Source organism: Gracilinanus agilis, chromosome 6 (assembly GCF_016433145.1).
Source record: "Gracilinanus agilis isolate LMUSP501 chromosome 6, AgileGrace, whole genome shotgun sequence".
Taxonomy (NCBI): Eukaryota; Metazoa; Chordata; class Mammalia; order Didelphimorphia; family Didelphidae; genus Gracilinanus; species Gracilinanus agilis.
In genome coordinates this window covers 23,259,132-23,274,204 of record NC_058135.1, presented here as the reverse complement: position 1 = coordinate 23,274,204, position 15,073 = coordinate 23,259,132, and the positions used below count along the sequence as shown (strand labels likewise).

The 15,073-nt window shown below is 37.1% G+C and overlaps 1 protein-coding gene and 1 pseudogene across 3 annotated transcripts in view; one reads left to right on the top strand and one right to left on the bottom strand.

Moving 5' to 3' along the window:
- Positions 1 to 861: 861 nt before the first annotated feature.
- The window catches only part of PDLIM5 (PDZ and LIM domain 5), a 199,574-nt gene continuing 185,362 nt past the window's right edge, over positions 862 to 15,073 (bottom strand). For all 3 annotated transcript variants that reach the window (XM_044680024.1, XM_044680025.1, XM_044680026.1), the window contains one exon: positions 862 to 1,757. In XM_044680024.1, coding sequence (XP_044535959.1) covers positions 1,668 to 1,757 — 90 coding nt within the window. In that variant the 3' untranslated portion in view covers positions 862 to 1,667. The remainder of the gene's footprint in view (positions 1,758 to 15,073) is intronic.
- On the top strand, positions 11,502 to 12,825 carry LOC123250921 (annotated as a pseudogene).

Sequence of the window (15,073 nt, the reverse complement as noted above, 5' to 3'; positions counted from 1 at the left end):
CCATCCCCTTTTAGAAACACCTTGCCCCCACCGCAGGTCTAAAATCAAAACTTAGAACCATGAAGAACATACTGACCTTCCCTCTGTTCACTAGAAACACAAAAGAAGAAAAAAAAGACTAAACTAAAAAATGATTAAATGCCCTGCATTTTTCTTAATGAACTGGTACATAAGGGTCCTGAAAATCATAAGACAGTTGAAAGACTTGAATTTTAAACTAAAAAAGCCTTTTGGGACACTGAATTAATATTGTCATTATTTTGGAAAGCGAATAATGTGCCAATAAGTCATCACTTTTTTATCCTTAATATCACAAAACTCTCAAATGATAAACCATCAACAATCAAAGAATGTAAGATATGTTTTTCACATCTCAATATTAACGTTTTGCTCTCTTCTAATTATTTTTCAAATCTATAGCAAGATAAATCTTGCCACCAAATAGAACTCTTTATCCTCCAACCACTCAGTCATTTAACTCTCACTAGTTGTTCTAATTTATCAACCCAGAAAGCAGTTAGGATTTTCTTTTAGATAAAATCAAGTGACTTACAATCATTTCTTCCGTTACTGATCGGTTTTTACAGCTAAACACAGAAAGTTAAAAAAGATTAAATTTATGTTTACTAAATAAGAGAGAGCACATTTTTGAAAAGTTGTTGATATAATCGAGAACTAGTTCTTCTGCAAATTGATTGGTATCGACATTGTATATAACCTTCCAAAAGTTAATAAAGATAGCAACTGTCATTTATGCAGTGCTTGAAGGTTTGCACAAGCACCTGACTAAATCTCTCCCCCTCTCCCTCTCCCTCCTATTAGCCCCCTCCTCTCTCCCCTTGCCCCTTCTCTTTTTCAGGCTCAATTTTCTCAGCATTCACTTTTTTCTGATAGTCTACTCTAGGAGATAAGAGAAGGCTAAGATTAGAAGATCACAATCTACTGGTAGAAAGATTCATATGATGAATACCAGATGGTCTTATGTTAATAAAGGGTTAAGTTGAATGGTTTATGTATGAGATCCAATAGATGCTTATATGGAGAAAAAGGGCTTTCCTCAATAATACATCACTTAAAAGATGTGCACACTTTACAAGCAGAATTCCTTAGCCGTGTGATTAGTTTTTAGTACAGCTATATAGAAAAAAATTTTTTTTATAAAAAAGAAAAGATTGGCACCTACCATCTAATGAAATTTTCAGTTAGCTTTAGGGAGAAATCTCATTTTTTTATTTTCAAATTTCTCATACAGATGGGAACATCTGAGGCCAGATTTTACTCAACATCTATCTATAAATTGATCAAAATCCTGCATTCCCTGGGTGGGGGTAAGGCAGCATGTATTACGGTCTCAGCATAAAGGATACCATTCATCAAAAAAAAATGCTTCTTCATCCCATTCTTTCAAGATAAACAATATTCAGCTAGTAAATACAGGCCTGGTAGTTATTTCACCGGCAGAAAATGCCTTGAAAAACCTTGAGTTTCTATGCTATCTCCCTCTCTCCACTTTACATGTCCAAATATTCCCTTACAAATGTATATAAAGTTGGCATTTATCTTTTCAGTGATATGAACATTAGCCTACAAAAAATTAGCTACTCATATGATTTCTTCTTCTTTTCACTCTTCATTTTTTCTTCTTCTTTTTCATTAGATTGTTGCTTTCAGAAATTCAGAGAATGAGCATGCTTCTTGCAGAGTGGCTTATCCTTTTTGGAGAAGAAGGTCTGACCTTCCAAACTGTCAGAACACACCTGAAAAACAATAAGAAAAAAACATTCAAGAAACCATTAATATCTTGTTGCATAGATCTACCAAAGAAGGGATAACACATTTTGAAATGGTGTTGATATGACCAAGAATGTTCTCTTGTGAACTCATTGCAATCAGTGCTTGGATTGGAAAGCATATGACCTTCCAAAAGTTAGTAAGTTAATAACTCATTTATGCAGCACCTGAAGGTCTGCCAGAGCACCTGAACAGACAATGTACAATGTGTTCTGTAGTCCTGTTAGATGGGCACTCCAGGTATTAATTACTATATCCCATTTTAAAAATAAAGAAGAAAGCTCAGAAAGATTAAATGAATTGACAGGTCATGGAGGCAGCAAGTTCTAGAAATGGGGCATCTTGATTCCAAGTCTAATATTCTATTCACTCAACTATATATGTTGCTTCTTTGAAAACAAGGTTGACATAAATTGACTTTGTTTTATTCAGTCATTTCAGTTGTGCCCGACTCTTCATGATCCCAGGTAGTAAACATCTACGGCCAAATTTGAACTCAGGCCTGGTATGCTATCCACAGTACACCTAACTGCCCCTCATTTTATTTTTTACCAAATTCAAATAGTTCTCAGCTACTTTGCTAATGCATCACCAAACTACAACTTGGTCTGACCAGGGAGAGACTGTGACATGTAAATCATTTTTAAGTTCTTTGACAGATCAATGACCTCTTTGATGTGAACCCTCTATTTACCAGTGGAGGATAACACCCATCCATCCCTGCCACTTCTCTTTGTTACCCATTTGTATAAACTAAAAGAATTCTTTGCACCTCTGTGGACCTCAGTTTCCTTATCTGCAATGTAAGAGTGCTGAATTGGATGACCTTCAAGGTGCCCTTTCAGCTCTCAATCTGTGAACCAGGCTTTTTTTTATCCTGTTTAATTAATATTTTGTGGATATTACTACAGCACTCAGGCTAGTCAGCCTGATATCTCATGCCTTTGGCACAAGATTGGCCTGCTTCTTTTGTTGATCATAGATTTCCTTGGTAATACCTTTCAGACCACTTCTTGCCATTAGGATTTGAATTCTAGGTTATGATACTCCTTAATTCATAACTGTACTGCATCACTGGGAACAGCTTTGGTGTCAAAAGTGATAGACTTTATACAAATGAAATGAAGGCTCTTCTCCTGGTCAGTTCTAGCCCCCAATTCATTGCTCATCTGCTGTGCCCATCTAAGATATATAAAATGAGAGACTAGCTCAATAGATTTTCCAACCAACTGCATGGTACAAGCCAAACAATATACATCCTTTATCTATTTGGTCCTTCCTTTGTTTCCCCAGCATTCTATTTTTGCCAACAATGATAATGGAACCATCTCATCTGGACTTAATTCTGTTGTGATGTGCTGTATGAGAAAATAGAAATCGCTCTCAAGGAAACGAAGGTGGGAAGAGCAGTTTGACCCAACTAAATACATTCCAAGAAACTTTTATTTTAAGTAACAGTTTTAAAGACTTGTATGAATTGATTTTGAAGATATCTCAAAACAATGGCAACTATAACAACTGGTATCATTATCCAAAAAAGGAACAAATCAGACATTAGCAAACTAGTGAATCTCTGCACACTTGTCCTTGTTAAAAATAAGAGAAAGGAACTGGTAGTTTGTTATAATCTTGTAATAAATCTTGTAGTAAACTACATCTTCAGTCAGAATTAACTGGGAAACTGAGCATGAAAGACTTCTGCTGTATTAATTGCTTGATTACAAAAAAACATTTGACTCAGTTAAGATAGCGTTAAAAGCATGTCCTCCAAAAAGGTATTTCCCAGGAATATGTTAAGATGTCAGAATCATTGAGCCATATGGTAGCACAGATAAATATCCCACACATGTGGATGACAGCTGTAGCCACAGTGATAACTTTCTTCCACAATCCTTTGATCTTTAATACCTACAGAGGTACAAAAATGGGAAGACAGACTATTCACAGGTTTTTGCCATTGTCACAGAGAATAGCCTGAAACACTGCTTCCCCCCCACCTCAGAAGAAAATTCTTAATAGTCAGTGGGTCCTTCAGATGCTTCTTTTGGGAATGATTCTGCATTGTGTGGTGAAACACCCCAATTCTATCAAGCTCTATCAATATTTTTTGATAGGTCTTATCAAAGTATGATGAATGGAAGAGAAAAATTAAAAGCTCATGTGAAACTTGGGTACCTCTGTCAATTTAATTTAATATTTCTCTTTCCCCTATTGTTTTGGATGACTAAAAGCTACTGGATGTCTTCATATACATTTAAATATGTATGTCTATAATGTCCTGAAATTCAAAAAGCATTTATTAAGTGTCTAATGTATGACAGGCAGTGTACTAGACACTGGAATGCAGGGTGGGAGGTGGTGGGGGTGTAGGGGTGGTGAAGACTTTGTAGTCTATTGAGAGGATATATGTACAACACCAGCATCATCACTATTATCATCATCACAATAAAAATTATATGCACATAACATCTTATTTGGTCATCAAAATAGTCCTGGGAGGTTGGGGCTATTCTTATTTCCATTTGACAAAGGAAAGTGAGGATCTATGACTTGCCTACAATTAAGATCATATAACTAGGAAGTATCTACAACATGGTTTATACCTAGGTCTTCCTGATTCCAAATCTAGCAAACCAGCCTCCCATGCCACCTAGCTGCCAAGTAAATAAGGCATCTTAAAAGTACAGTTGAAGACGTGAAGGATCTGTGATTTCATCAATGTGGCCAACTTGTGCTCCTGGTTGGGCATTCCCTCCTATAACGCAAAGTAAAACTTTCATGAAATAATCAATAAAGCCAAGAGAATTGTAGAAAGGTGTAACTAGCCTCAGTGGCACACTAAGTATCACTAGTGGGACATAAACATCTCAATTTTTCTGAGTCTCAAGCCCAGAACTCTATCCATTGTGCTTCTGAAGAAAAAATATATGTATGAATTTTTTAATGGGGGAGGAGCAATGAGAAACACTAACAACTGGGGAGATGAGCAAAGGCATTATGTAGGATGAAAAATCTGAATGAGGTCTTGAAGCAGGTTAGATATGTCAGAAGTGGAAATAAAGAGAAGGCAGGAAGACAAACAGGTGCCAAGGTAACTAAAGATAATAGAATGTCTTGTATAGGAAATACTAACTAGGCCAGGAGGACTTGATAAGAAAATCTGGAAAGATGAATTGAAGACACTGCAAAAAGTTTTAAATGTTAAACAAAAAAATTTGTATTTTATCCAAAAGCAAGCAATAAGGAGCCACTTAGACTCTTTAGAAGGAGATCAGCCACACTTGTTCTTTGGAAAGATGATTCTGGTAGTTAGGTGGAGGACAACCCAGAGAATGGGCAGATTAGAAGAAGGAAGATCAAAAAGGCAGTTAATTGCAACAGTCTAGGTGAGAGATGTGAGAGAACTTATTAACTAAGTTCATGCCTATTTGAGTGGAAATGAGAGAATGGTTTCTTCTTTTTGTTTATTTTGTCTGCTGTGTGAACATTTTAAAAATTTATATAATGTTTTTTCTCAAGTACATGTAAATTTTTTTTAACATTTGCTTTTTTAAAAATTTTGAGTTCCAAATTCTCTCCCTCACTCCCCTCCCCGCAACTGAAAGACAGTAAGCAATCTGATATAAGTTATTCATGTGCAGTAAAACATATTGGTCATATTGTGAAAGAAAAGAAAAAAGTCCAAAAAACAAGAAAAATAAAGTTTTTAAAAAAGCATGCTTTGATATGCATTCAGATTCCATCAGTTGTTTCTCAGAAGGTAGATAGCGTTTTTTCCTCATAAGTTCTTTGGAACTGTCTTGGCTCATTGAATTGCTGAGAAAAGTTAAGCCATTTACAACTCATCATTCAACAGTATCACTGCTTCTACATACAATATGTTCCTGGTTCTGCTCAATTCACTTTGCCTCAGTTAAATTAAGCCTCTCCAGGTTTTTCTGAGAGCATCCTGCTCCCTCATTTCTAATAGCACAATAGCATTTTATCACAATCATATACCACAACTTGTTTAGATATTCCTCAATTGCCAGGCATTCCCTTAATTTCCAATTCTTGTCACCACAAGTTGCTATAAACATTTTTGCACATATAAGAGTTTCTATGCTCTTTTGTGTGCCTTTTTGCCATATTTGCAAATCACTCTCTAGAATGCTTGGATCAGTTCACAATCCCACCAATAGTGCTTGAGGGTCTCAACTTTCCCATCCTACATTTATCATTTTCCTTTTCTATTAATCTGATAGGTGTGTGGTAACTCCAAGTTGTTTCAATTTGCATTTCCCTATTAAACAAGGCCATAAAACCTTTTTTTTCATACAACTATAGATAGCTTTGATTATTTCTTCTGAAAATTGCCTGCTCATATTGTTTGACCATTTATCAGTTGAGGGATGATTTGTATTCTTATAGTTTTGACCCTTTCTCTCTCCCCCCCCCCTCTATCATAACATTAATTACTGGCTCTGTTTGTTATTACAGGTTCAAGTTCATTTCCAGTGTAAAAGTTCTTTTGTATCTCTTTTATGTGAGATAATTTACCTCTTCTACCTCTCATGTCCCCTTTCTCCTAGTGCATTCCTTTTACTCCTTAACTTTTTTTTTTTTTTTTGTTTTTGTTTTAAACCCTTGTACTTCGGTATATTGTCTCATAGGTGGAAGATTGGTAAGGGTAGGCAATGGGGGTCAAGTGACTTGCCCAGGGTCACACAGCTGGGAAGTGGCTGAGGCCGGGTTTGAACCCAGGACCTCCTGTCTCTAGGCTCGACTCTCACTCCACTGAGCTACCCAGCTGCCCCGTCCTTAACTTTTTTTAGATATCTTCTCATTATAGTCAATTCCCATTCATACCCTCAGTCTGTGTATGCACCTTTTAACTGCCCTAATAATGATACAGTTCTTAGGAATTATAAGGATCATTTTCCCATGTAGGAATGAACATAAACAGTTTCACCTTTTTGGATTTCTTCAAGATTTCTCTTTCCTAGTTAGCTTTATATGCTTCTCTTGAGTCTTGTATTTTACATCAAATTTACTATTCAGCTCTGTTATTGTTTAAATCAGGAATGCTTGAATGTCCTCTATTTCATCAAATTGGTTTTTCATCAGATTTTTTTCTACTGAAGGATTATATTCAGTTTTTCTGGGGAGGTGATTCTTGGTTATAATACTAGTTCTTTTACCCTCCAAAATATCATCATATTCTAAGCTCTCCAGTTCTATAACATGCTAAATCTTCTGTTATTGTAATAGTGGCTCCATTGTATTTGGATTGTTTCTTTCTTGCTGTTTACAGTATTTTCTTTTTGAGGTTTGTGATTTGAGATCTCTGGAATTTAGAATATTCTTGGAAGTATATTTTTGGGATCTCATTCCAGAGGTGAGCTGTGGACTTTTACAATTTCAATTTTACCCCCTAGTTCTAGAAATATAAGGGAAATTTTCTTTGTATTTTCTTAAAAGATGATGTATAGGCTCTTTTTTTGATCATAGAAATATTCCAATAATTTCTTAAATTAGCTGTCCCTGGGGACAGCAACTAGGCTCAGTGGCCTGAGAGGCAGGCCTAGAGACAAGAGGTCCTAGGTTCAAATTTGATCACAGACATTCTTTAGCTATGTGACCCTGAGCAAGTCACTTAATCCCCATTGCCTACCCTTTACCATTTTTATGCCATGAAACCAACATAGTATTGTTCTAAGATGGAAGGTGAGGATTTTCCCATTTTAATTAGCTCTCCTCAATCAATTTTCCCAGTTATTTTTGCAAAGAGATATCTCACACTTTCTTCTATTTTCTCTTCTTTTGATTTTGTTTCATTATTTCTTGATGTCTCATGGTGTCATTAGTTCCTCCTTTCCCAATTCTAATTTTTAAGAAATTATTTTCTTTTAGTGAGTTTTTACCTCCTTTTCTGTTTGGCATATTCCACTTTTTAAGAAGTTCTAATTGTCCATTAATTTTTGCATATATTTTTCCATGTGGCTAATTCTGCTTTTTAAGAAATTCTCTTCAGTGGATTTTTGTGCCTCTTTTGCCATTTGGCTTAATCTGCTTTTTAAGGTATTTCTTATTTCTTTTTCCAATTTTTCTTCTTCCTGCATTATTTCATTTTTAAAATTCTTTTGGAGATTTTCCAAGAAATCTTCTGGGGCCTGAAACTAATCCACATTTTTCTTTGAGGCTTTAGTATAGCAATTTTGACTACCTGGTCTGAGTTTGTGTTTTCACCATAGTAACAGTATATGGTCAAGTTCTTTTTTGGGTTATTTGCTCATTTCCCCAGTTTATTTTTTCCCTTTTACCTATGTTAATTTTGTCTTCTGGAGTGGTGGGACACTGTTCCAAGCTCCAAGATTTTTATGCTGCTGTTTTCAGAAATAGTTATGAGGGTCTATAATTTTAAGTTCTTCCAAGGTAGTATGATCTAAGGAGCAGTGTGTTTAGTACTCTCCTAGATTGTGCTCTGGTTTGTGAGAGACCACTATTTCCCCCCGTCACTGTAACTATGGTTCCTGCTTTTTTGGGGGGCTACAAGTTCTGGTTTGTTATTGTTCTTCATCCTGTAACTGAGACTCAATAATCTGAGCCAGATCTGCATATGGGCAATGCAACAGAGTCCTATACCCAGTGCCAGTAAAGGGACTCTTGTAATCTTCTGATCTATTCTCTCAATTTCTTAAATGTCTGTGGGCTGAGAATTCTAGAAGTTGCTGCTGCTGATTCAGTTGTCCTCTGTGATAATTAGATTAAGTCTACACTGCCCATCTTTAGATTTAATCACCAAAGGTGAGAACACCTCTAATTCTGGGAGGTCTATAACCCACGTGTGCTAGAGTGGGCATAGAATCAGAATCAACTGACTGCCCTGTAGGCAGTACTATGAGGATTGTCTATTGTGATTGGACATGCAAATTGGAGGTGGATGCAGGAAGTGATGCACAAGTGACCCCTTTAAAAAGAGGGAGTTGAGCGAGTGAGACGTCTTCAGTTGAAGAGGGCGTCTGGTGGCGGATCTCTTCTGCTTCATGGAGGAGTATTGGAACACTGAGACCCTGGTGAGACTGCTTTAAATATCTTATTTGAATGCCATGTGCTGAGTTTAAAGACTGACTGAATCTTCCTGAACTTCTCTTAAATTTCTTTTAGTAGACTCTGTGAATGAAGTTTTGCTCCATTTACCTCTGGGCCTCTGGCCCTCTAACTCTCTGCTTAGGGTTAAGATCTACTTGGATTTAATTAGAGGATCATAATAAATGACCTACTGGGTTAGATTCTTATTTCCTTATTTCCTCTCTCTCTTCTTAACTGTAAATAAACTTCCATAAAAGTCAATTTTGACTTGAGATTATTCTTAATTGAGGATTGATAATAGTTCAATCCTCTGGCGACCATCTTTTAATATATTGAACCCATAAAACCCCGTTTCCCCCCTACACCTCAAGGCCTGCTACAGGCTTGCTGGGACACTGCCTGTGCTGAACTTCACTCTACTCTAACCCAGGTGTGACTCTTGCTAATCTTTCTTGATGGCCTTCTAAATTATCATTGGATAGAAAACTGTTTCACCTCATCCTTTTGTGGGTTCTGCTGCTCAAGATTTCATTTTGAGGTATTATTTTAAAGTTGTTTGGAGAGAAATTGGGGAGGGTTCAGGAGGAAAAGGGTTCAGCCTTTTCTCTTCCATCGTGATTCTGCCTTCAAGGGGACAGTTTTAAGATGGAGTGTGGAAGTAGAACCTGCAAGACTTGGCAACTAATCAGCTATGAGAGTTGAGGAAGAAAGAAGGAAAATATGATCTCAAGGGCCCATCACAGAAATAGAGATGGTAAGATGATTAGGAAAGATGATTACTTCTCTGGACGTATTGAGTATCAGTTATCTATGTAATATACTGATAGAAGGTTGAGTGAGCAACTGAGGACAATTCAAGTTGAAGACAGAAATGAGGCCCAGATATGTAGATTTGGGAGTCACCTGTACAGTGATAGCAAAAACCATGGAAGCTGATAAGATCACTAAGAGAGGATACAGAGGGGAAGTGAAGGTGGAGGAGAGAAGAAGAATCTTAGAAATTTGTGGCATTCTCAAAGTAAAAATGTGGAACAGAGATGATAATCAAACAAAGGAGACTTAGTAGGAGCAATAGGAAGTAAACCAGGACATATTAGTGGACCATGAAAGACACTGGAGGAAAAGCATCCAGAAGACAGAGATAGACATTGATGTCAAAAGCTGCATAGGTTTAAAAAAAATAGAATGAAGACTTAGGAAAGGTCAATGTATTTAGAATTTAAGAACTCTTTAGTAACCTTGGAAAGAGCAGTTTCAGTTGAATGTTGTAGTCAAAAGACAAACTGCATTGCCAAGGACTGGAAAAGAAAGGAGAGAAAGTTTGGGACAACTGCTAAAAGAAATACAATACAGTGAATCAGTCTAATTAAATAAATTATCTCATTTAAATTTATTTAAATCCAACAAATAGATTGCCATTGTAGAAATCAGGGTCCAGTTGAAAGTACATATTGGAGAGATGTATAGGCTCAGTTGGCATGGCTGTGTGATTTCCTTCAAAACCACTCACCTGGATGAGAATAGAATCTGTGAAATGGGTTATAGGGATCACCAGGGTTGGGGGTTAGTATTTTATCGGTGATTGTACAAGGGGACAGAAGAGGACAGTATTATTTTGAATTGGCTCAACTTTATAGGGTCAGATTTGTTTTGAACTGGATCATGATAGAGAAAGTAGCAAAATGAGGTTAGGGGAGAAGTGACATACTAGCATCACAGGAAAAGATGATATGTCTGGACATCATAAAGAGAATGAAGAAGAGATTTACATCTAAACACATTATAGCACATAAATGTTAGTTAATATTATTGTGCTATAAGAAACAATGAATATGAGAAATACAGAGGAACATAAGATTTATATTAACTGATACAGAATGACATTAGCAGAACAAAGAAAATCATTGACAAAATGAAAATGATGTAAATTAAAATAATACAATAAAGCTTAAAACTATAAAATTATAATACTCAATTTGGAGAAGAGAAAAGACAAAAAGGCACCTACTTCTCTTAAAGAGGTAGGAGGCAATAATCTCACTATATTGGTTGCTTTTTTTTTTTTTTTTTTTTTTTTAAATCTTACCTTCCATCTTAGACTCAATCCTGTGAATTGGTTCAAAGGCAGAAGAGCAATGAAGACAAGGCAATGGAGATTAAGTGACTTGCCCAGGGTCACACAGCTAGGAAGTATCTGAGGCCAGATTTGGACCTAGGACTTATCATCTATAGGCCTGGCTCTCTATCCACTGAGCCACCTTGCTGCCTCCTATGTTGGCTGCTTTTGCTAAATTGGTTTTGTTTTTTTTTTTATCAAGAAAGGCTCACTGATATTGGGGGAGAGGGAAGATTTTACATGGAAATGACATTAAAACAAAAGGCATTAAGCAGAGTTGCATGTTGGGAGCTAAGATGGAAGAGAAAAGGACTTACTCTCCTGATACACACACATGGAAAAAGTACTAGAAACAGCATGAAGGAAACAAGTCAAATATCATCAGGATTACACAGGACCACACAGTTTCTACCTTACAGGACTAGAAGGTATGGAATATGATATTCTGAAAGGCAAAGGACCTAAGACTACAGCCTAGAATTTAAAAAATTTGATGTTCGCTTCTTCCCTCCTCCTCTCGCGTCTCCTTCTCCTCAGCCGCCACCGCTCAAGGCCCCCAGTTCACCACCGCTTTCTGCAGTCTCCCGCCCTCTGCCCAGCGATGGCGAACGTGGCCGATACAAAGCTTTACGACATCCTCGGAGTTCCCCCAGGCGCCAGCGAGAACGAACTCAAGAAGGCATATAGAAAGTTGGCCAAGGAATACCACCCTGATAAGAATCCAAATGCTGGGGACAAATTCAAAGAAATAAGTTTTGCATATGAAGTTTTATCAAATCCTGAGAAACGGGAGTTATATGATCGCTATGGGGAACAAGGCCTTCGAGAAGGTAGTGGTGGAGGCAGTGGCATGGATGATATTTTTTCTCACATTTTTGGTGGTGGATTGTTCAGTTTTATGGGTAATCAAATAGAAGTCGAAACGGTAGAAGAAGAGGCGAGGACATGATGCATCCACTCAAGGTGTCTTTAGAAGATCTTTATAATGGCAAGACCACCAAACTGCAACTTAGCAAAAATGTTCTTTGCAGTGCTTGCAGTGGCCAAGGTGGCAAAACGAAATGTAGTGCATGTCGTGGTCGAGGTGTACGAATAATGATAAGACAGCTGGCTCCTGGGATGGTACAGCAGATGCAGTCTGTGTGCTCTGATTGTAATGGAGAAGGAGAAGTAATTAATGAGAAAGACCGTTGTAAAAAATGTGAAGGAAAGAAGGTGATAAAAGAAGTGAAGATTCTTGAAGTCCATGTAGATAAAGGTATGAAACATGGACAGAGAATTACATTTACTGGAGAAGCAGACCAGGCCCCAGGAGTGGAACCAGGCGACATTGTTCTTTTGCTACAAGAGAAGGAGCATGAGGCTTTCCAGAGAGATGGGAATGATTTACATATGACACACAAGATAGGACTAGTTGAAGCCCTGTGTGGATTTCAGTTCACATTTAAGCACCTAGATGCTCGTCAAATTGTGGTGAAATATCCACCTGGCAAAGTAATCGAACCAGGCTGTGTCCGTGTAGTTCGAGGAGAAGGAATGCCTCAGTATCCTAATCCCTTTGAAAAAGGTGATCTTTACATAAAGTTTGATGTACAGTTTCCTGAAAACAACTGGATTAGTCCCGAGAAGCTTTCTGAACTTGAAGACCTTCTTCCAGCTAGACCTGAAGTTCCTAGTGTGATTGGTGATACAGAAGAGGTGGATCTTCAGGAATTTGACAGCACTCGGGGGCCTGCAGGTGGTCAGAGGAGGGAAGCTTATAAAGACAGCTCTGATGAGGAAAGTAGCCATCATGGACCTGGAGTACAGTGTGCCCACCAGTAAACATTGCTTTAAAGAAAGAAAGAAAGAAAGAAAGAAAGAAAGAAAGAAAGAAAGAAAAGTTGCACAAGAGGAAATACTTTCCAGTTTTGCCTGATTTGTTTTCAGCGATCCAGATGGATTGTCTAAGCAATCCAAATGAACTGATGGACATCTATTGCTGTATGTGTAACTTTTAAAATTGGTTATAGTATCTACAGAGTGTATAATTTAAACTAACCACAAAGCTTTACATCTTCATTTTGACTGTTCTGTAGCAGAATAAAGCACTTGAAAGGAAAAACAAGATTCCCTTTCACATGGGTTCTAAGTTTCAGTACTGGTATCTGTGCTTGATTTTTACAGTTGTGTAGATTTTGTTTCCTATTTTAAATTCAAATCCTACATTGTAAAGTTTGTGTACAATTTGTCCCAAGGCTTTGTATTTGGCTGCACTTGCATAAGCTGCTACAAATAGCTTAAAGAATTTCATAGCCTGTATCTATCATTTAGATGCATGGTCAATGGGCTTTGCACACAATGGGTTTGGAGCTGAGTGGGAACAATGGAAAACTACATTGAAAGTGGTTGTAAAGTTTTGGTGGGGGGGGGTTGGTTTGGTTTGGTTCAGGTTTTTTGGTTTTTTTTTTTTAGTCATTTTTTTTAAGCCATCTTGTGAAAGTTTCTGAACTAAGTAATAAAATCAGTTGGTGGAAATTAAAAAAAAAATTTGATGTTCAATGAATAAAACAATTTCACAATTTCTTGTCTAAAAAACCAGAGCAAAAAAGAAAATCTGATACAAGAGAAGCATAAAAAAGGTAAGTGAAGAGCTAAAGGTTTCTATTAGGTTGAATTGTATATATTCATACTTGGGAAGGTAAAAATTGAAATAATTAGATATCTAAGACACTTGAGAAGGTAAGATACTTAAAGTATACAAGATACCTAAAGACCTAAGACACTTAACTACTATATCTCTATTAGAACAATGGAAAGAAGGAAGCTAAATAAGAAGGGCTGATAACTGTTTCAATCCTCCCCCACCCATCACAAAAAAAGAGGAATGAGAAAGAGGAACACATGGGGAAAAGAGAAAAGGAGAGACAGGATGTGGCAAACTACCTCTCATTAAAAGGGATATTGGATATGAGAGTAGCTATGCTTGAACCTTATTTTCATCAGAACTAGCTCAAAGTGGTAGTAACTCCCACACTCAGCTGGAATAGAAACCTTCCTTACCCTATATGGAAGTAGGAAGGTAAGGAGAATAATGGAGATGGGGGGTGGACAAAAAGGAGGGTGAACTGGGGGAGACAAGGAGATGTTTGCTGAAGACAAAACATCTATGAACAGGGAAAGGCTAAAATGAGAGAGAGGGGGGCATTTGGATGGCTCCATGGATAGAGAGCCAGGCCTAGGGACAGGAGGTCCTAGGTTCAATTCTGGCATTCGGCACTTCCTGGCTGTGTGACCCTGGACATCACTTAACCTCCACTGCCTCATCCTTACCACTCATCCTCTGCCATAGAACCAATACACAATATTGATTCTAAGATGGAAGGTAAGGGCTTTTAAAAAATAAATGAATAAAATGAGAGTGAGAAGATTAAATGGAGAAAATAAGATTAATAGAAACACAATTAGAAATCATAACTGGGAATATGAATGCAATGAAGTCATCCATAAAATAGAAAAGGATAGCAAAGTGGATTAAAAACTAGAAAGCCACAATGTGTTCTATAAGAAACATATTTAAAGTAGAGAGACACATACAAAGTAAAATTGAGAGACTGGAGCAGAGTCTTCTATACCTTGGTTAAAGGGAAAAAAAGAAGGAGAAGCAATCATGATCTCAGGCAAAGCAAAAGTAAAAATTAAACTAATCAAAAGAGATATAGGAAGTTTCATTAATAATAAAAGGCACCTGGAGAATGAAACAATATCAATAGTAAATAAATGTGCACCAGTAATAGCACAGCAATCAGACTCCTAAAGGAAAAGCTATACTAGTTACAAGAGGGCACAGACAGTAAAACATTACTAGTGGGGTACCTCAACCTTCCCCTTACAAAAGTAGATAAATCCAACCAAAATATAAGCAAGAAAGAAGTTAAGGAGGTAAAGAAAACTTTAGAAAAGCTGGATATGATAAACCTCTTGAGAAAACTGGGAATAGAGAGGAATATACCTTTTTTTCTCAGCAGTACATGGCACCTTCAACACATTGTAGGGCATTATTTATAATCACTTCCAAATGTAGAAAAGCAGAAATACTAAATTCACACTTTTCAG